Here is a 21,366-nt window from a genome sequence, read left to right as displayed (position 1 = left end):
ATATCGTAGCCCGCAGGGGCATACCAGGCAGTAGACACAGTAAGGGGTGGAGCAAGTTATAAATTTATTGATCCTACGTTGTATCCCAGTGTTAGGGATAGTGTAAGATCGAACTCTCCTACTGAACTTGCACGCCTTACATTTCCCACAAGGGGAAAAGCCACAGATTTCACCAAAGGCGTTGGTCTTGGGGGATTCTACCAGATGGCTCTGAACCAAATCATTCTTGATGGAACGAGCCTTCCGATACGTGATCTGGGGATTAGCTGGTAAATCATCATTGAGGAGGTCATCTGTCTGTAAGATATGCCAACTTTTTTTGATGATTTTATTCAGAAAGGCCGCATCCTGGGAGAAGGTAGTTATTAACCTGAATTTACCCCCACTCTTCTCTGATGTTTTCTTGCATTTGCTTTTAAACAGATCTTCTCTGTGTGTCGAGTTTGCTCGTTTGTAGGCATCATTGAGGATTTCCCCCCCATACCCTCTCGACTTGAAACGGTCTATACACTGTTTGGCTGCCATTTGAAATTCCTTGTTGTCCGTACAGTTACGCCTTATCCTTAATAACTCCCCGTAGGGGATACTCTTCACAAGGCTAACAGGGTGACTGCTGGTGGCTCTCAGGACACTATTCCCCGCTGTGGGTTTACGGAAGAGTTTGCTTTTTAGTGTGTCTCCCTCTACATAGATGGTTACATCGAGGTAATTCACAGTGGTTTGACTCACCTCACCTGAGAATTCCAGATTCACACTATTTTCATTCAGTACCCCCATATACTGTTTAGCGCACTCAGTTGTACCGTTCCAGACAATAAATAAATCGTCTATGAAACGATACCAACTGATTACATTGCGGGTCCATGATGCATTCTCTGCCCCCCAGGCCACCTGCTCCTCCCACCAGCAAGTTTGCGTAGCTGGGGGCGAAGCAGGTGCCCATTGCAGTCCCTGACAACTGCCGGAACAATGCTGTTTGGAAAGGAATATGTTGTTAGTTAGGCAAAATTGGATAAATTCCATTAACATTTGACTGTGCTTCATAAATTTCAAAGGTCTCTGGTCTAGATAGTACTTTATGGCCAGTAGACCATCACCATGATCAATAGCGGTGTAGAGGCTGGTGATGTCCAACACCATCAGGGTATAGCCTTCCTTCCACTCAATTTTATTCAGTTTTTCAAGAAAATCTGTAGTGTCACGGATATATGACTTCAAAGTCAGAACAAAAGGTAACAGAAAATAATCCACAAACATAGATAAATGTTCAGTGAGACTCCCCTGTGACGCAACGATAGGCCTCCCCGGGGGTGCGGTGGGGTTTTTGTGCACCTTAGGGATGTAATAGAAAGTTGGGATAACAGGTTTAAGACGTCTCAAAAACATAAATTCTTCCATTTCTAGGAGGCCTTCGTTGTGCCATTTTGTAATGAGCACATGATAGTCATTGACGCTTTTGTGATATTCTTTCTCTGTGATCATCAGGTACGTGGATTTGCACCCTAGTTGTCTGGCTGCCTCTTAATTGTAATTCTCCTTCGTTTGTAGCACAATGTTCCCGCCTTTGTCCGCAGGTTTATATACTATGTTTTTATCTTTACATAATGATTTTAGTGCCAGGTTCTGTGCGTTGGAGAAATTACTATCGCGATCCGTTTGAACAAAATGCTTTTTCCTGCGAAATGTCTTCAAGTCCTTTATGACGGCATCCGAGAACACATCAATGGCATCATATACCATTTGGGGATTAAAGGTGGATACAGGTTTAAACGGGTGGTGTCTCCTTGTGCCACTCCTGTGACGGACACTTGTTGTGACACCCTCAAATCAGTGTGATTCTCCGTCTCACTCTCATCACCAAGGTCCTCCATAACCATCAACGCACCCAAATCTCTGATCATGAGACTGTCGGTCTCCAAAGGTCTCCTAGTTTTTCTCTTTTGTGTCGTGGATTGAGCTTTAGTCTTAAAAAACGTATGCAGTTTAAGCTTGCGGGTGAACTTATAAAGATCGATCCGCGTTTGTGCAAATTCCAGGTGTCTCCGAGGGCAGAAGTTCAAACCTAACTCCAAGACTGATTCCTCCGTCTCAGTCAAAATTTTACTTGTCAGGTTTACAATGGTTTGATTCTCCTCTTCCATCACTGCCGTTTGTTGAACCCCCTCTTGCTCCGTGTTACAGGCGGTGAGGTTGATCTTATTGCGCCCCCTCTGCCCCCGCCTCGTTTTCCTCCTGCTCCTTTTTCCGGGGGTTTGCCTGCCCCCCGCTTCTCCATGATTGGCGGATCAACTTGAACTCCTCGTGAAAAGGAGTACGCACAAGTCCTGATCGTAGGCGTCCCGCTATATCCTCATCTGAGGAATTCTCTGCCGCAGAGGATTCTGAGGTTACGGGTACCTCAGGTTGTGCTGTGGGGGCGGTTGACGACTTCTTCAATAGCTCTTTACGGGGTGCGTCATACTTTTTCGCGAATGTTAGCACCCTTCCCAGAGCATAGTCCTCCTCGTCTCTATCGAATTTGCTCTCTTTCCGCAGCTTAATTTTTTCTTCGTATGCCTTTAGTCGTATTTTCATCTGTTCCTTAAGTTCTGTTACTTTGTTTTGGTCTTCTTCCTTGGATAATTCATTCTCTAGGACCTTGATCTCTTCTAGCGCTTTTTCTCTATCGCTCCATGCGAATTTAACTAGCAGTCTCAAGCTCCCCTTGCAAGCTTCCGCCGTATGTTCCGCCCACGCATCTAGAAGCAATGGGTCTGGGGACTCGTATGCGGGCACCGTATAGATTCTAAGGCCCCTCGGGACCCTATTCACATCAATATAACTTTGCAACGACGTGCCCTCCCACCATTTCCTTATTTCGCGCTCGCACAGCCGTTCGAGCGCCTTACATTTGGTGGTCACATTATCACTGCTCAGACTGCCACTAGCGTCTAGTGTAGACTTGCGCTTGTCCTTATTGCCTTTGCCTTTAAACATGTTGCTTGCCGCCTCATGCCGCTCCGACTCACAAAACATCTTTCAAGCTGTGTGGGACTTAGGTATATATGTCCCCTCCTCCTCGCCTTGTGTACAACGTACAGGATTAGATCAATGTAAATATATATGCATGTACACATATATTTAAATATATCCCACCAAGAGCTGGGACTGCATGCCTTCTTGTATAATGTATCTACTTGTTTTAACTTTTATATCACATGTAGCCTGGACTTCAAACGTGCAGCGTACTTTTCTTGTATAATGTATACCTTACCTTTCCCAATGTATCCCCCCCCCGTCCCTACGCTTGTATACTACCCCTTAATCCTGTAAGGCGCTCTGATACCCTCACGGGTCTGGTACGCGCTCTATAAAACTATAAAATAAATATATATATATATATATATATATATATATATTCACTGAAAAAACCATAGGTTATAGACCATATATAGTTAGGAATTAGCATTTAAAAAACCTTATTTTACTCACACAAAACCATTGAAATTCCATATATAGTTAGTTGCACTAACTATATATTGCGCACCCGCAATCCACTGCTGATGATGTCACATATTACATCATTCATGACATGGTCAGTGACATCACTGATGACATCACTGATGACATCTCAAATGACATCACTGATGACATCACTGATGACATCATCCATTGACTGTGTGTTTCTGTAAAGTTTAAATATGTTTTACATATTGAAAAATGAGTAGATGTAGAAGTGCCTAAATAAAAGATTTAGTAGGTGCGTGACTGACTTTATGAATGAGTAAGTGATTAAATGTGTCTCACTGAGTGCATGGGTTAGTGACTAAACTGTCTTAATTTGTGCATCATTATGTCTGTTGTTCTGTAAAGTGCTGCATGTGTTGATCAGTAGCTATATGAGTAACTATATGGGTTATTGATTGATTGTCCAAGTATTTGTATGGGAGACTGAGTGTGTGTGTGGCTGGCTGGGAGATGTCTGACTCTGTGCAGATCAATGTGTTCTTGTATCAATGATTGTATAAGAGAGTAAGTATGTGTTAGTATATGTTTGAAAATGTAAGGTACTCTATGTTTAACTGTATAGATTAGAAAATAGAAGTGTGATTGATTCTTTACAGGACTGACTAGGTGTGTGAGTAACTCCATGGATCAGTGGCAGAGTGTGAGTGTCTGTATAGGTGTATGAGTGCATATGATAGTGTTGTAAAGATGAGTGATTGTATGTATGAATGATTGTATGGGTGAATGAGTGAATGTGTGTGTAGACGAAGGAATCAGTGAGTGCGTATGTAGTAACTAGTATTGGTGTGTCAATGGTTTAAAAAATTATATTCTGTATTTAACACTGGGTGTAACAGAGGTTATATTAAAGTGTGAGGAGATGCATTGTATTGTCACATGAATGATATCATCAGTGATGTGACCATTGATGTCAAATGAGATGTCATCAGTGATGTCATTTGAGATGTCATCAGTGATGTCATCAGGGATGTCATTTGAGATGTTATCAGTGATGTCATTTGAGATGTCATCAGTGATGTCATCAGTGATGTCATTTGAGATGTCATCAGTGATGTCATCAGTGATGTCACTGACCATGTCATGAATGATGTAATATGTGACATCATCCGCAGTGGATTGCGGGTGCGCAATATATAGTTAGTGCAACTAACTATATATGGAATTTCAATGGTTTTGTGTGAGTAAAATAAGGTTTTTTAAATGCTAATTCCTAACTATATATGGTCTATAACCTATGGTTTTTTCAGTGAATTTTCAAGGTTTTGTAAATGCTAATTCCTAACTATATATGGTCTATAACCTATGGTTTTTTCAGTGAATTTCAATGGTTTTTTAATAGCAAATATCATAAGCTGTCGAATGTCAAGTACGTGGTAAGTGAAAACATTTTCGTGTTTATGCACACTGATCTGCTTTGAATGGTGCCCCCCCCCCTCATTTCTATTAGGAGTACTCTCTCTTTGCAGATAGTGAAAGGTAGTTAATGCAGGCCTTTGCCCCCGTTGTTTTGTAAATGCTAATTCCTAACTATATATGGTCTATAACCTATGGTTTTTTCAGTGAATTTTCAAGGTTTTGTAAATGCTAATTCCTAACTATATATGGTCCATAACCTATGGTTTTTTCTGTGAATTTCATTGGTTTTTTAACAGCTAATATCTGTAGCTGTAAAATGTATTCTTCTTTAAATCCAAAAATATATTTTATATGTTTATGAATAATTTTTTTTTTAAATATTTTTTTTTCTTCGTTCCCGCTTCGCAAATAGGGAAGCTTCCCGTTAGCTGACCTTGATGCCGCGAAATAGACCGCGAGCCGGTAAACGTTTCTTTACCGCAAGTGCCGCGTTACAAAACAACATCGTGACGCCTCCCGTCCGCATGACGTTTCACGTTGTCGCGTGATACGTCATATGACGTACTACGTTAGCGAACTGGTACGCGAAGCGAGTCGCAAAGCGCAGGTTTCTGGAAGCAAACCGGGAGGCCCTGCAAAGCGCTTAACGTAAACACAGCAAGTCATGTGACTTGGTAATAACACTTTTCATTGGTTCATTTCACTTTTGGTTTCCTAATGATGTAAGACTAGGTCATATAATCTAAAATGAACACTTTTGATTGGTTGAGAACTCTTGTTTTTCCCAAATGATGAAAATCCCTCCTTCTTTCCTCACTCTGACTTTCATCATTGTGAGAGAAAGACCCTTTGTGATCACTGAGCAATGGCTTCTTTAGTAGCTTCAGCTGGTGCTTCCCCACCACCTCCACCACATCCAAGGAAGAGTGGACCACCTGCTCAAGTTATAATTCAACAAGAAGAAGAAGAAGAGGAACAGGAGGACGAGCACGAAGAGAGGCAGTTTTTGCCTGAGCAGCCCAGGACGTCTCACCGGAAAGAAAACTTCATTTGGCAATTTTTTAAAATTCCCAAAGGTCAGAAAAAAGTAAATGCAAGATACGTAACTTGCCTTATATGTCAAGATAGACTGTCCAGAGGGACCGACAAAAAATACAGTTTCGGAAACTACACAATGCATCGCCATATGACTAGGTGGCATCCTAACAACTACAGTGCTGCACAGTTTCGGAACGACCTAGATAATCTCCCTATTATGGCCAGAAGATCTGTTGTACCGGAAGTAACGGGACCAGAGGGCAGGGAGATGGTGCCAAATATACAAATGAGATTTGGTGAAGTAAAACACACCTGCGTATTTTGCGATGGATTCATTTCCTACGGAGAAAGAAGCATCACTCTGATCAACAGAGCTATTGACTATCATATGCAAGTTTGTCCAAAACGCCCAAAATAATAAATACTTCTTTTTTTTGTTTTGTTGCTCCTGTTGAGCCCTTTACAATGAATCGTTTTCATTGCCCCCTCCAAGAAAAACCCAAAAAAATATAAAACTGTTCCGAAAAATTCAAAAACAGTAAAAAAATGTTCAGAAAAATAAAAAAAAAAGTTCTTTTAAGAACTACCTCCCCGTTATTAAAAAATTGGTACAATATTTGGAACTGTGCCAACCTCTATTTCTCTTAGTTCGCTTCCTAGTTCGCTCGCCGGTACGCGAACTGGAAGCGAACCAAAAACAGTAAGTATAAGGGAGGGAAACACACACTTATGTTAAAATAAAGACAGCTATAGGGGAGTAAACTAGAGATACTATTACCCGTAATCCACTGCTGATGATGTCACATATTACATCATTCATGACATGCTCAGTGACATCATCAGCAGAGGATTGCGGGTTTTTTGACAACATGCCTTATCCACGGTTTAATAACGCTGCCTTTTGCTTTATATAAGTTTTCAAATTGTATGAAATATATACCAATAGGTCGTTATGAACCTTTAGGTAGTGCTTTTCTTCATGAGGTCTGGTCGCTTCCATACACATACAGATGTTTCAAAGATGATCAAGAAGTTTATCTGAATGGAGAGGAATGCACTGAGACGCCAGATCATTCACTAATGTGTAGGCACATACAGTTACACGGTTCATGCAACAAACACCGACCAAATATGGCTTGCGTGTTGCAAGGCACGCCAGTTCCTGCTATCATCCCCACGTTCAAGTTGTTGGAAAATGGTAGTTATTTGATGCTCAATAATGAAGATTGTTCTGAGTTAATTAAAAGTATTCCTTTTATCGTAACAGTAAGTGAACGGGTTATTTGCTGCAGAAATGTTCTATTTCCTCCCACACATGAACATAGGGAGTTTTCAATCTGGCCACAAATACCAACCTTGGGACACGTTTCAACGGCATGGCAAGAATAAGAGCTCTTTTGTCTCAGAGAGAGGTGGCCTTGAGTTCGGCCCGTGAAACTTTCGTACTTCACATAGCGAACACCCGTACAGAGGTGCACACCCTTTTCAATTAAGATTTGCCTTTCAATTTCAGCAACATGTTTCCGACTATCTTTAACGCATCCTCCACAAAGTCCCTGACACACTTTTTTAAAGTTGTTACCAGTGGTCTCGTGACTTCATTTGAGAAAATCTTTGGAGTCATCCCTGCTTCCTTTCATTGTATTTTCTGCACTCTGGTTCGTGGATTGGCATTTTTACTTGCATTACCAGCGGACGCTCTTGTGCTTTTTTACATTTTTAAATATGGATGTCCCTCCTATGCAACCTCCGACCCTGCAGCTGCTGACACTGTTCCGCAATCGCATGCTAGAATATTATGGCACAATGCCGTTGGCGATATTAAGCACGGCATATGGATTATCTTTTCGGTTCTCCTACTTCACCTGTGTCCAGCCTGTATTTCACTGCCTGACCTGTGATTTCGATTGGGCCATTGATTTGTGTCTCTGCGGACCGGTTTCTCCTGACGTCGACTTTAATCAGCTGATGACTCCTATCATTACTCACGAGTTGGTTTGTCCTGGCGAAAGGATTATGGCTGTGGCATTGATGCATGGACTACTTGGTCCCTGGAATTTACTGGCGGCAGCACAGTCTTTCTTGGAAGAGAGCTTTCTTGAAAACCCACCGAGCTGTCCTCTGATGGTGATAGAGGATCCGGTGCTGGGAGAGCACGTATGTTCTTTTCCGCTTTTAAATTGGATGGCTGAACTGTTTTCGGATGAAGACGGTGACTTCCTATTGGAGGCTGTTGCAGCTTATTTTGCATACACAGTTATGTCATAGACCTTTTTCATGTTTGATATGCTGAGTACTAGCATTTCATTGACAATTCATTGACTTATTTGTCAAGTTTTTATTATTTACCTTGCCTATTGGCTTAAGACTCGATAAAGTACTTGGCTGTTTTATTTTTCTTTAGCATTAAATTTTCCTAGTTTTTAATGCTTTACCTTGCGGACCGTCCACATATAAACTTGCAATCTGCTCACATGAGATGGCACTTCTATTATCTTATTCAGTTCGTTTCCGGATCATGAGGAGGTGTCATCTAGGTCCTGGATATCTTTACACCGTGTTAAGTTAGCATGGGCTCATTACCGGTTTAAACGCCATTTTTCCTTTTTTGCAACTTCTGCACACGACACTTAGTTGTTGCTTTAGCTTTCCACCTAGTAGTTCATCGTGGTTTACATGAGAATAATATGTTATTGGTCTACTATCTGCTTTACTTGTTAAACTATATCTGTACAGCGAGTGCTAAAGTTTCAAGAACAGCACGATACAGAATTGTTATGAGGTCTGATCTCCACGACTTCATACTCATAACATAAGTGCAACTTCTGCCAATTCTGGGCATGAGGCGGGTTTTATATTGCTTTGCCGAACACACATACACAACAGTTGATGCGGTTCACATGAAGAGAGAGCTGGTGTATGGTGATGTGATTCCTTCAAATCTAAGACACTAAAGTATGGGCACGCCCTAAACCAACACAAAGAGACCTTCTTAGCAAATAATATAATATGTGTATTAGGGAGGGTGAGATATAAGCAGCCGCGGGCCGTGGAGGGAGTTACGATGGGGCAGGGAGGCGGGGAGGGGGAGAAGCAGGGTGGAGCCCTCTCTACCTTGCCCCTCCCCCTCCCCGCCTCCCTGCCCCACCGTAACTCCCTCCACGGCCCGCGGCTGCTTATAAGTGTTGCTAACTCTTATTCATTTACAGCATGTTAACTGTCACCATTCGCTTTTTATGTACTAGTAACTATGCTGGTAATTTTGCTACTGATAATATGTGTACTTGTATTCTCCACCCTGCTTCTCCCCCTCCCCGCCTCCCTGCCTCACCGTAACTCCCTCCACGGCCCGCGGCTGCTTATAAGTGTTGCTAACTCTTATTCATTTACAGCATGTTAACATACTATCACCATTCACTTTTTATGTACTAGTAACTATGCTGGTAATTTTGCTACTGATAATATGTGTACTTTTATTATCTAAGGTACTACGCCTGAGAAGACGGCATTAGTAAATAAACATTTCAAATACACATCTGTTCTTCTTAACTCCATGTTCTGGTTTCTAAGAAATCTATAACGACCGACTGTTCATGAGTTCCACGTATCCTGAGGTACTATAAGTTCATATTCTGGATTGTCTAAACATTGAGAGTTTGTTATATCCAATGTGACACTGTACCTAGCTTGCTAAGGAGTTTTTGATTACTAACGTGAGTTTTGGGACACCCTAATTCGCCGAGGTTCCAATCCTCTGTCCACAGTTCTGTGTGAGAACAGAAACCCTGCGACAGGGGCACCCCCGACCCTTGCTGGAGCTTCATCACACTTGCGATACAACTCCAGCAATGCGCCACCTTTACGGCACAGATACATCACGCATCTGTGCTGTTTTTGCCCCATGATGCGCCGCATTGTAAATGCAGCACACCATAGGTGACGGAACAGCGGCACAGAATGACTAACACATCCCTGGTGATGCGCCAGTCATCATAAATGTATCCCTATGCTTCTTATCTTGTTAGAGATGAACCGCCATATATATCATCAAAGTTTTTTGCATTTCCTAAATAGCGAACTTTAAGGAATAAATAGCGATTCTTTACCATTCCTAGTTTGCGATGAGCTATTTGCTAATTAGCCGAATGTAGCCCAATGAAGCCCAATGTAGCCCAATGTAGCCCAAAGATGGCCGCCAGACACACAAAAAAACAAATGTAGCCCAAATATCAGCCAGATGTAGCCCAACTATAGCCCAGTGACAGAATGACCAATCAGCTTCGCAAACCTCCGTTACGCGAAGCGGAGCGCTGTTACAGATATATATCTTTTTTTGAACGTTAATTTCTCAAAATCCACTGGAGCACATATATTGAGACCTAGCAAAGGCACATCGGGCTACCAGTCCCTAATATTTTGCCAAGTTTCGTGCAAATCCATTCAGCCGTTCAATTATTATTATTATTTTTTTTTTTTGCCCCGCGGGGCCCTTTTAAAACCTCCACATCAAACCTAGGGGGTCAGCGAGGATCTACTATGCCCCCTTATAGTTATTTCCCCCTTTGTTTTGACCTCCTCTTGTCTCTCGATCCTACCGAGAGACAAGATGGCGGCCGCTACGGACTGTTTGGAATGTTGACAGACGCCGGAGAACCAATCAGCTTCGCTTCACAAAGCTCCGTTGCGCGAAAAGTCCGCGAACCAGAGCGCTGCCCGGTCCGCTGTTACAGATATATATCTTTTTTTAAACGTTAATTTCTCAAAATCCACTGGAGCACATATATTGAGACCTACAAAAGGCACATCGGGCTACCAGTCCCTACAATTTTGCCAAGTTTCGTGCAAATCCATTCAGCCGTTCGGGCTAAAAGTGAGGCCAACCGCCCTATGGAAAACTCAATGTTAAAAACACGTTTTGGGACCCCCCTTTTTTCTCGGCCCCCACTGGACGAACCCCCCCCAAATTTTCAAGGGCTGCTCAGAAACAAAATGTGCCATTTTCCTGAAAATTTCAGCCAATTCCGTCCACAAACGCCAAAGTTATTAGACATAGAATTTTCAAAAAACCCATAGAGAAAAAATCCTAACTATATATACCTACTGGCGACCGCCAGTAGGTAATATATATATATATGTATATATATATATATAATATATGGAGTTAGGAATAGTAAATTTACACTAGCTTATATATGCTTAGCTTGACATTATAGTGGTAATTGATATCATGTCCTCGGTATTGTTACAGGTTAATATTCTACGCTAAATATTGTGGTAGAACATCAGTCAAGAACATAAATGGAGAAAGAAACAAAGAATCCACGGATCTTATGGTAAAAAAGATGCCCTGTGTAGAACTTCCATGGGCCCATGCAGGTGCATTGATACGCTAAACAAACGAAGAGCTGCAAGAAAACCCCATACGATTTGTAGTGGAGGAGAGGTCTTAGTTACTCAAACTGCATATATGTGATGCCCTGTTGTACCAAGGAAAACATTGCTGGTGGCAAAACCTCTTGCTTCCTCAATGCTTTTATTGAGTATAAAATAGGAAGCCCTGAGTTGCTACACTTCTTTACATTGAAAGAGAAGGAATGACATACACTATGTAGCACGTATGATTTCTCTTCTGCAGTATGCCCTGAGTTGTTGGCTTTGCTGAGTGCATGGGAAGGTGGGAGACAACTACACCTCCCAGGCTATGCCTCTTTATACTGGAGAAGGAGTGATGGGCTCTATTTAGCGCTCTTGATTTCACCACTGTCTGTGATGCATGGAGGGTGCATCCTGGCGTAGACCTGGCCTTCTGTGTCCATCCACAACTGGAGGTAGCTGATACACCACTCCTTTATTCTTTGTCCTCAAATGCAAGATAACAGGTAAATCTATTCCACAAATGTAAGGCTCTGCCATTGACTGCTTTTTAGAGCGAGCGGTAGGCTGTATCTCTAAAGATATTGAGCTTGTTGAGAGGCACCTTCTGATTGATGGTCCTGACCCAACTCATATTTCATGTGATTTCCCTCTGGTCCATGGAGGCTATGACTCTGTTATCCAGCATATTCAAGCTTCCAGTCCCAACACAGACCATACTGCCAAATTTGAAATCTTTTCCTTTTCCCTCATGAGTTGTCCTGCAGCAGAGCGTGAGAAAAGGATTATTCATGCTCATGTTACTGAAGATAAGAGCTTGTGCAAGACTTTGGAAGGCCCTCTCTGTGTCTACACTAAAAGAATTATATGACTCTTTTTTCACAAAAATCTATGTACAATGTCATGGAAGATGTAACCTGCTTAATGAGCGCTTACAGCATGTCAAATTGGCATGATTAGAAAAATACACAAAGACCTATAATGGCCCGGGCCATCTGACAAGGCTGCGTCTTGCCCCCATTTTGTTTATATTATATATCATAACTCTTGTTTGTTAGGTAATAGTTAGGATATGCAACTTGTGAAACTTAGGCCTATCTTTGCTCTCTAAGCTGATTATGCTGTTCGGTTATCTCATATCTCCAATGATCTTAAACGAGTCATTGATCCCTGTGTCTCCTTCATGGAGGTTCTTAATTTAGACACCAATCTCTCTTAAACTCAAATTATGGTATGTAGACCTTGTTCCACAAAATATAGGTCTTTTACTGAAAAAGACAATAAAATTGAGAAAATGTATCACTTTCCTTCTTGGGGGTCACATTTGATTCTGCTCAGCTTGTGGGTGCCCTGTCTTAGCTTTAGATATCGAAAACATGCTCAGGAGCCTTGTTTAGTTTTCCACTATTAGTGGAAGCAAACCAAGTCTAGCCTAGCTGGAAATCGATAAAAATGCAGTGCACCTACTCTATCCTATGGCTCATTCTGGTAGGAGAATCTCGAATCTAAGATATACTACTGAGGCCGACTGAGGCCCTGCGATACCCTATTTGTTTCCAGAGGAATAGCCTGGAACACCGACTTGACTGAAGGATCGCTTTTTCTATTTCGACACGAGAGGTCACATTGGACCTAGGCTATATTGCACCCATTATACCTGTGGAGTGCGATCATTCTCAACGCTTCCCTTTAACCTAAAAGAAAATATACTCGCCTACTGAGCCCTGATGAAGTTCCTCTAAAAGGAACGAAACGTGTTGGCTGTTGTCCTGTCGTCTTTTATCTTAAAGAAGAACAAAGAAATTTGAAAGATCATACTGACTAAAGTGTGACTTCATCCCTGGTGCTGCCTCCATTTTTCTCCCCTTGTTTAGTTTTCCACTATTAGTGGAAGCAAACCAAGTCTAGCCTTGATGGAAATCTATAAAAATGCAGCGCATCTACTCTATCCTATGGCTCTGGTGTTTGGTGTAATTTATTCACTTGAAACTATCAAATTAAAGAAAATCGCTTCATGGTAGATGTCTTGGTCTTCCCCCTAGCCGCGCTCATTTCTTCTGCTATGAGAATTAGGTTATCCCCTATGTAGCTGATCATATTAAACTGTCCCCTCTCTTGCTATAGGTTTCGGTTTGGAGTAACCACAAGGCCTTTCAGAATAAAACAATCACTAAAGGTTGTCTTAATTTCTTGAAGGGCCTGAAAATTCAGTGGCTCCTGCATTTTAAATCCATCTCAATTTAGCTAAGTAAAACCTCTTTATTCTTTCACCCTAATCATATTCTAACACTTGACAACCAGTTGGTGACAAAGGCTTTTATGGAGTGTACAAACAGCCTAAGAGAGGCAGCAGAGCTTGCAAAGCTGTTGCTAAAATATTATGCCATTATGCAGAACTTTTTAGGTTCGGAGCCTTATCTGCTTAGTGTCACATAGCCTGGGAATTAGGCTATTTGTCTTTTCCCAAGTACCAGTTTAGTACCATTTCAATGTGTTTCCCCTGTGGTGAAAATTCACCCCAGAAGCTTTTTGAATTTTCTTTTCTTTTGTAGATGTTATTGTTTTTGTCTTCCTTTTTTGATATCTAATTTCGCTCTTAAAGAATTTTAGGTTTAATACGTGAAGACCTGCGCTAATCTACTACGTTTTGCTATATGATCGTTTTTAAAATCTGCTGTATGGCTTGGTAATTCCTTGCTTTGGAAAACATCATAAAATCATTGCCTTTTTTATTTTGTTTGGGTGATTATCACAATCAATGTTTTTGTTGTTATTGCGATGAATATCTTGTGATTTTGTGCTTTTATGGTTTACCTATTTTAACCCACTAGTTCTTATTGTTTGACCGATTGATTGATTGATTTATTACGTATACCAATGAATGATCACTGCCAGACTAGCAGGGTAAAGCCTGGGCTTCACAATGGATTTGGTGTCATTTATATGTCACAATCCCACCCCTTCTTCATTGGGTGGGTCTGGTACTCACCAGGTTTGGCAAGAAAACTTTGCTGTCTCATTTTGGGTGTAGATTTGCTCATTGATTTTGCAGGGACAGTCGTTCACCGAGACACATTCGCCAGTGCCAGTAATGTCATCCAGAACAGTACCTGCATTGCAAAGTGTAAAGGTTAAGCAGATTCCTACTGATGTGAACCACATTCAGTCCCATCGCATTTGTCTTGTAATCCTCTTGCAGATCTTCTCTTTATTCAGATGTATTATTCATATACCACTAAGGCATTTGACCCTCTTTTATTCCCCTCACTGTGTCTCTGACATTTATCTAATTTCCTCTTCCCTTTCTCCTCCTGCCCCTCCGTATATGACTTATTTTCCCTCCTTCCTTTCACTCTAGTCCCCTCCTACTTTTCCTCTTCCCAGCCTATTCTTGTCCTTTTTCTCATCTCTTTCTTCTCTTCACAATTCTTTCCTCAACTCAAAATCTCCACATCTGCTTTTTATTTACCCTTTATTTGCCTGTTTTTATCTCCCTCAGTCTTTCAATTTTTTTTCTCATTATGTTCTTCGATGCCTTACAACCTACTCAGTATCTCTGTCTCTCTGTCTCTATCTACGTTACCCAATAATAGGCTCTTGGTTATCCCTCTGGCTTTCTTTGTCTATCTAGCTCTTCTTCTCTTCTCATTATTGTCACTACTTTCACAAGAAATTACCTTATCCTCATTCTCGGCTTCAATGCACTATCCGGCACTCGCTACTACTTTCTCCTATCCCTTCCTTCTTCTCACTCTCTTCTACATCTCTCATCAGGTTCACCTATTTATTCTCTCTTTCCCTTAGTTCTGTCTCTCTTCCTTACTTTCACCTTCAGCCTTTATGTCTTGCCTCACACCACCACCAAAATCACAATTTTGCCACATGGTACCTGTAGCCTTGGGACTGCCATCTGGGTATCCCTGAAATATCTTTCTTGGGCATTCTATTACTCATGCAAGTTTGAGTGGGTTAAGGGATGCGTGGACATTTTTGGGTTAAATTGAAATGAAGGATACCTTCTGGGCAGAAGCAGCCATAGACGCCTGGGTGGCTGGACGGACACATGTACTGGGGGTTGGAGCATGTGGCAATACAGGGCATTCCGCTCTCGTCGTACACCTGATTAGCTGGGCAGACGGCGACAGCTGTAATAGAGAAGAATAAGATGAATATCATGTCCCATAAGATTCTTTTTTGAGAACTAATGGGATTGAATAACAAGGCATCCCGGATTTTCCGGGACAACCCGGTTTTACCCATTGGTCACTGGAAATTTCAGTAAATTGAACACATGTCTCTGTTTCCAGAGAGTGTCAACCGAACACAGAAGAGGACACATTATCATATGTTCCAGTACATAATTAGTTAACTGCCTATGCAGAATGCAACGTAATTAAAAAAGATGATTCTGTTTGCAAATGTTTCATGTACCTCTCCTTAATGCCTTATTGTCTAAGTACTGAAAAGTATGCTATCCTGTTTCCCCAAGTTGATGCAAATTTGTAAGCCTACATCTATATTTGTAGAATTTCCAGGTTTTTGATTTTCAAGATCTGCTCGCCCTATGATGGGAGCTTGGGAATACCATTCGAGAATGAAGTGACATTTTCAATATTAAAAAGATTGTTTTTATGACTGTGAAGCACAACAGCACAAATGTACCGGTAGAAAAATAAAATCTTTAGAATAACCAAAGTGTGGTGTATAAGTTGGGAACACGTTTTTCTTTTCTACTGCTCAAGGGCAAGATGCACAAAACCATTCTTGCATTCATAACCCTGCGATTCTCAAAATCACATGGTTTGTAAACAGAAAATGCTTTTTTACAAGGCACCAAACCCATTTTGAAAGTTAGACTTTAATTTCCGACTTGCAGAATGGGTTTAGTGCCCATACCTACAAATAATTAACAAGAGGCCTAAAGGGGGCGTTCCCCCTCATTGTGATTTGGTTGCTATGTTTTATTGGTTTGGGACCAGTGATTGGTTACTTAAATCTCAAAGGAGATGGTACCTAATTCTTAAAAGGAAAGGGATTTCCTTTCAAAATCGTCACAGGAAAACTCAGGCACTGCCAGTGCGTCATTTTTTCTACGCAGTGGCAGCACAATGCGCTGGCCCATATATACAAGGCACATGCAGCCACCATGCGTAGCTTTTCATGGCCTTGTAAGACAGAGAATGCGCATGTTTGCTCCGTATCATCACAATGATCACATCCTGTGGTCAATTACATTTGTCCAAAGCTAAGTCATCATCATCATTGTCTGTTGACCCTGCCTACCTGATCCGTCTCAATTGTAATGTTGCTCCACCACAGTGTCCCTTCATTTATTCATTTTGAATCATTAAATTGCTGCAAACGGATTTTATATAAAAGCTATGATATACAAAAGACTCGAAACGTGCGGTGTAAAAGTCACAGCCACGCACAGGTGGACAGACTGAGTCTGGCCTTGTCTTCTCATCTCTTTCCCAACAAAGAGGAGCGTTGTAGTCGACAGGACTACTCATTTTATGACTTGTCAAATGAAACTTTGCATATGACCCAGCAGCGGCTGGCACATGTAAACACGGTGGGCAGAGGGGGTGGGAGAGGGTAATTCGACAGACGGCGGAATATGTATAATTAAATAAATAAATAATTCCTATTCCGTTGTCTGTAGACTCCCACCGCCACGCTCTACCACACCCCACCCTGCGTACCTGTGTCGGCCCCCGCTGATATGAACACACACTACCGAACATTCCTGGGGCCTCATTTATGAGGCCGTGCGTCACTTTTACGCCGCCGGTGCGTCACTTTTTGTGACGCACCAGCAGCGTAGAAAATGTGCCTTGTTGCACCATATTTACAAAGTGACGCATCAAGGTAGATGCGTCACTTTGTAAACCCCTGCGCTACATTATACCTGCGTCAGGTATAATGTATGCAGGGGGGGCGTTCCCCCGCAAAAAGGCTCGTAGAAGTGACGCAGTGAAATCTATGAGATTTCACTGCGTCACTTCTAGGACTCCGTTGAGTCAAAATTTTGCACCTGCCCCACAGCAGGCGTAAGGCTTACGCAGTCCCTTTCACATGTGGCTTGCCCCATGTGAACGGACGCATTGCTGGAGTTGCGTCACTTTTGCGACACACTCCAGCAATGAGTCACTTTTGCGCTATCTGTAAATCCTTGCGACATGATGCGTTATACATTAAATATGATGCATCAGGTATGTCGTAAGGAGGGCGCACTGAGAAGTGACGCATCGGTGCTTTTACGCAGCAATGTGTCATTTCTCATAAATGAGGCCCCTGGATTCCTGACACTCACTTAGATCGAGGGCTCTGCAGATAGTAACTAACTGTCTTGCAGTCTGTGGTTTTGAGACAAAAGAATCTGAAAGAATGTGTTAAACTGAGATACATTTTGGGGAGGGGTTGAGCCCCAGCGCCCTAATTTAGAAGCTACCACTGGTTACCCATTGTGACCACTTACGGCAGAAGGTTTCGTCCCTCCAGTTGTTGACATACTGCAGACTGTTGGCACACTGACTGGAGTATTGTGACAGTGTAGAGCAGGCACAATTCGACATGCCTGGTGTGCTACAGTAGTACAAGTCTCTTTGGCACGGGCCAATGAAGTTTGCCTTTGGCACTGTGCAGGATAATGACACCCGGTCGAGCAGTTCCAAGCAGGTGGTGACCTGGAAGAGAGAGATTGAGTCATGGATTAAATCAGGACTTTTCGCTTGTATCATGAGAACACAAGATCTGCCCATTCAGGTGGCCGGTAACCAGGTATGGATTTGTGGTTCTCCTACAACAGAGAACCAGATACAAAGTCAAGCACACAGGAAACTATGGCCATGTCTTGGTTAACCCACACAATGTTTGCCTTCATTGAAGAGGCATTATCTGTTTATGCAGCAGTTCCTGGGCTAATCCATAAAAATGTATCTGAGGGCTCCATTAAGTCAAAAATAATGGTTTGATGACTTGATTGTTGCAGCTCACATTTCTAGGAGATCAAATGTAAATGGTTCCTGTTAGGCTTTACGCTAAAATTCCAAACTTGAAATATTTGGTTCTGGTCAGTATACATTAACAGAGAATGAGCAGGATGAAACTTACATATAGGTCACTTGGCAGCATCAGGGCTGTACCAGTCTGAAATGGGCAGGTCACTCCTGGGTCATCTATCTGCTGACTCAAGGCATACTGGTATGGAAATACAAGATTCCCCCCTGCCGAAGAAAAAGGACAGTTTACTAGAAGATCCATGCAACTTTTCAGAATGGACATGAGGCAGTGAAAGAACTGTGGCCATGGAGAAAAGACTTCCTTAGTGCAACCTGGGATATAACCTGTCTCCACATTAAGATACCACACACAATCTTTACAATAGAGATATGTTCTGCCAGTAAAGGACACTTCTCCCCTAGTGACCAGCAACTCATAGCTAGGCGTCAAGAATACTTCTCAGTATTGACAGTTAACTTGCCACTATTGATCTGGGGCTCACATCTAGTACTGTGGGACTAACCAAGCTCTCCTGATTCACTGCTTGTACATAGTAGCCAGCTGCTGATCCATTTTCCTGAACTTTGCCACAAGTGACATGAAGATAACCCTAATTAAGCACCAGCACCAAACTCATCACACAAGACCTTCCTTCACTCCAAGAATCCCCACACGGTTCTGCAAGAGCAGCCAATGAATGGCTTGGAGTTTCTCCGCTTCTTGGGATCTCATACAGCTACTGCGTTGAAATGAGGTTCATTGTGCTTGCCTTTCTGTGAAGCTGCAGAAAAAATTCCTGACAAATCTTCATCAATGCTATTCACTGCGGCTGTTCCCACAGCAATGTCTCATCTATCAACTCCCCACAATGGAAGCGATGTCGCCAGATCCAGTTCTTTTTATGGGTTGCCCCTCTGATTTACAGGATTGAATGGCCACACAATAAGGGCATTCACTTAAAGTACTGCCATCCCACCCCCAGATTGAATCAGCGTAAAACGTAGCCTACTATTGTGGTTTGAGGAGCTTGCACTGCATTTCCATGGCAGTCAAACCGAGACAAGTAGCATGCTCTGTGAAAACAGTAGTGATGAGTTATGTGCTACAGCTCGCCCAGATATTCCAGTACTTGTAGCAGCTACAGCACTGTCAACGCATCAATATTTAGGCTTGCTACTTTTTCAATAACGATTTCAAGCAGTACATTGGTAATAGCCTAATACGCTCTGCTCCTTGCCTTCTGTATTCCTGTCCTTCTAGGGCCGGGTCCTAATCTCAGTGGGTGGAGCTGGCTCCCACCCCAGCAACTGGATAAGTCTGCTGTGATCTGAAACCAATTCAACTCCAAATCCTAACCAAATAGACCTTCAGGAAAAGATGCCACTGGAACACTGCAGGTAAACAAGCATGGACCAGTGGGATATACATAATAACGTAAGCAAACCTTGATGAAAACACTTGAGTCCCTCCCAGGAGCTTACCTTCTTCTTTAAACTCATCCAGGTGTATGCCGTTAAAGTTCCCGCACATCCCACAAGTTTCCCCAGCATATTTTCTGTCTACGTCAACCTGTGGGATTTCAAATGACTGTTAGGGCTCAAGAAAACTAGATGTTTTATTCCTCTGTATACTCAGTGTGTGCCTTGTAAGTCCTGACTGCATCCCTGTTTACTTTATTGCTTTTATTTTGCGTCCCAGCGAAATCAAATTTTGGAGACTCCACCCATTCTCAGAGCAATAATTTCAATAGGAAGACAAATTGAGGCTCACCACTGGGCCACGTGATGCCCCCTTCTCCCTTCCCCTACAGAGATCAAGACTTCTAGCCCACTACAGATGGAATACTCCATAGATGTCTCTCATCTCAAACAGAGAGTAACAATCTCCAGGAGTCTGGCCAACTGGCATGATTACCGCTGGCCCCACTACTTCTCCCAGTTTCGTTGGAAAGCTTCTCTCCACCATTTTTCTGCACTGTCCAATAGAATGAATTGTCCTTGGCTTTCCAGATTACCCATTCGGAAAGCGTGCCGCCTGCACCCTGGTGGTACTTACATAGAGGCCGTATTTATCCCAGAAGACAGACAATTCCAAGTCTTGCTGCTTGGCTATCAGGGCGGTTTGACTTCCGTATTTCATGATCTGGATCCCGTTGTAGCTGTAAGGGATCGTTATTTTCCTGGCAAACAAAACCAAATACATGTTAGCAGCCGCATTAGTAGCTGATGTTCCCCAAATTTCACCTGTGCATTAAATACACATAACGCTGTGCATGTTGACCAGTTTCAAAGGTTAATCAATATAGCGTGATATTGAAGAGGAGCAGGCCTCCAAGGGGATTAATAGCAGAAATTTGTTGTCAGACTATCATGATATTGTCTAAAAAATATACTTCCATTGGAGTTCATAATAGAAAATCTACAGCCCTTGGGGTAACATTCAGTAAATAATATTTAGGACATGATATGTATGTCTAATGCCTACAGCAGACCGACCAGGGGGGAAATTGTGTGGGTCACAAAAATATCAATTCCAACGAAATGATTGATTGAAATAGGCTTACATATCATGCACAGCTTTGGCATGCCTGCCATGTGAGAGGCTGCCAAAGAACTGCCTGTCTTCCAGAGGGTCAGGCGTGGGGAAATATCCCTGTTCACCTTTAGAACATACTACCAGAGCCATTGACCATTGGCCACTCTTTGCTTCTTCCACACTCTAAATCCACCAAAGAAAAAGCATCCTGTTGCTTAAAGGCGAGTACTCACTTGTTGTTGACAGTGATGCTCTTCCCTTGCACAACAATGTTGATTGGTCCAACCAGGACGGTGATGACCTTGATGGTCCCGTTCTCTGCAGTTTGGTACTGCACGTTGAAGATCTCCGGCGGCGTGTTCTGGCAGACCCTCACGAAGATGTAGTTGCAGGTCCCACTGAAATAATATATGTCCCGGTCCAGGGTGAGAATATTCCCGCTGCCCCAGGTCGAACAGCGAACTTTGTCCGGATCTACAGCTGGGCGAGATAACGAAACACAATATGGGTCAGTTTCATTGTATATGAAACTGCTTTTTTGACTCTTTGGTT

General features: G+C 42.4%; 1 protein-coding gene across 1 annotated transcript in view; it reads right to left on the bottom strand.

Annotated features, from left to right (window-relative positions):
* The window catches only part of MUC6 (mucin 6, oligomeric mucus/gel-forming), a 169,026-nt gene that overhangs the window by 130,755 nt on the left and 16,905 nt on the right, over nt 1-21,366 (bottom strand). The window contains exons 2-8 of the mRNA XM_078683451.1: nt 21,048-21,294; nt 20,335-20,458; nt 19,761-19,848; nt 18,391-18,503; nt 17,756-17,963; nt 15,291-15,419; nt 14,264-14,384 (exon numbers count right to left, since the gene is read on the bottom strand). Coding sequence (XP_078539577.1) covers nt 14,264-14,384; nt 15,291-15,419; nt 17,756-17,963; nt 18,391-18,503; nt 19,761-19,848; nt 20,335-20,458; nt 21,048-21,294 — 1,030 coding nt within the window. The remainder of the gene's footprint in view (nt 1-14,263; nt 14,385-15,290; nt 15,420-17,755; nt 17,964-18,390; nt 18,504-19,760; nt 19,849-20,334; nt 20,459-21,047; nt 21,295-21,366) is intronic.

Source organism: Lissotriton helveticus, chromosome 3_1 (assembly GCF_964261635.1).
Source record: "Lissotriton helveticus chromosome 3_1, aLisHel1.1, whole genome shotgun sequence".
NCBI lineage: Eukaryota > Metazoa > Chordata > Amphibia > Caudata > Salamandridae > Lissotriton > Lissotriton helveticus.
The sequence above is the reverse complement of the archived record's forward strand: the minus strand, read 5'-3'. Positions and strand labels throughout refer to the sequence as shown.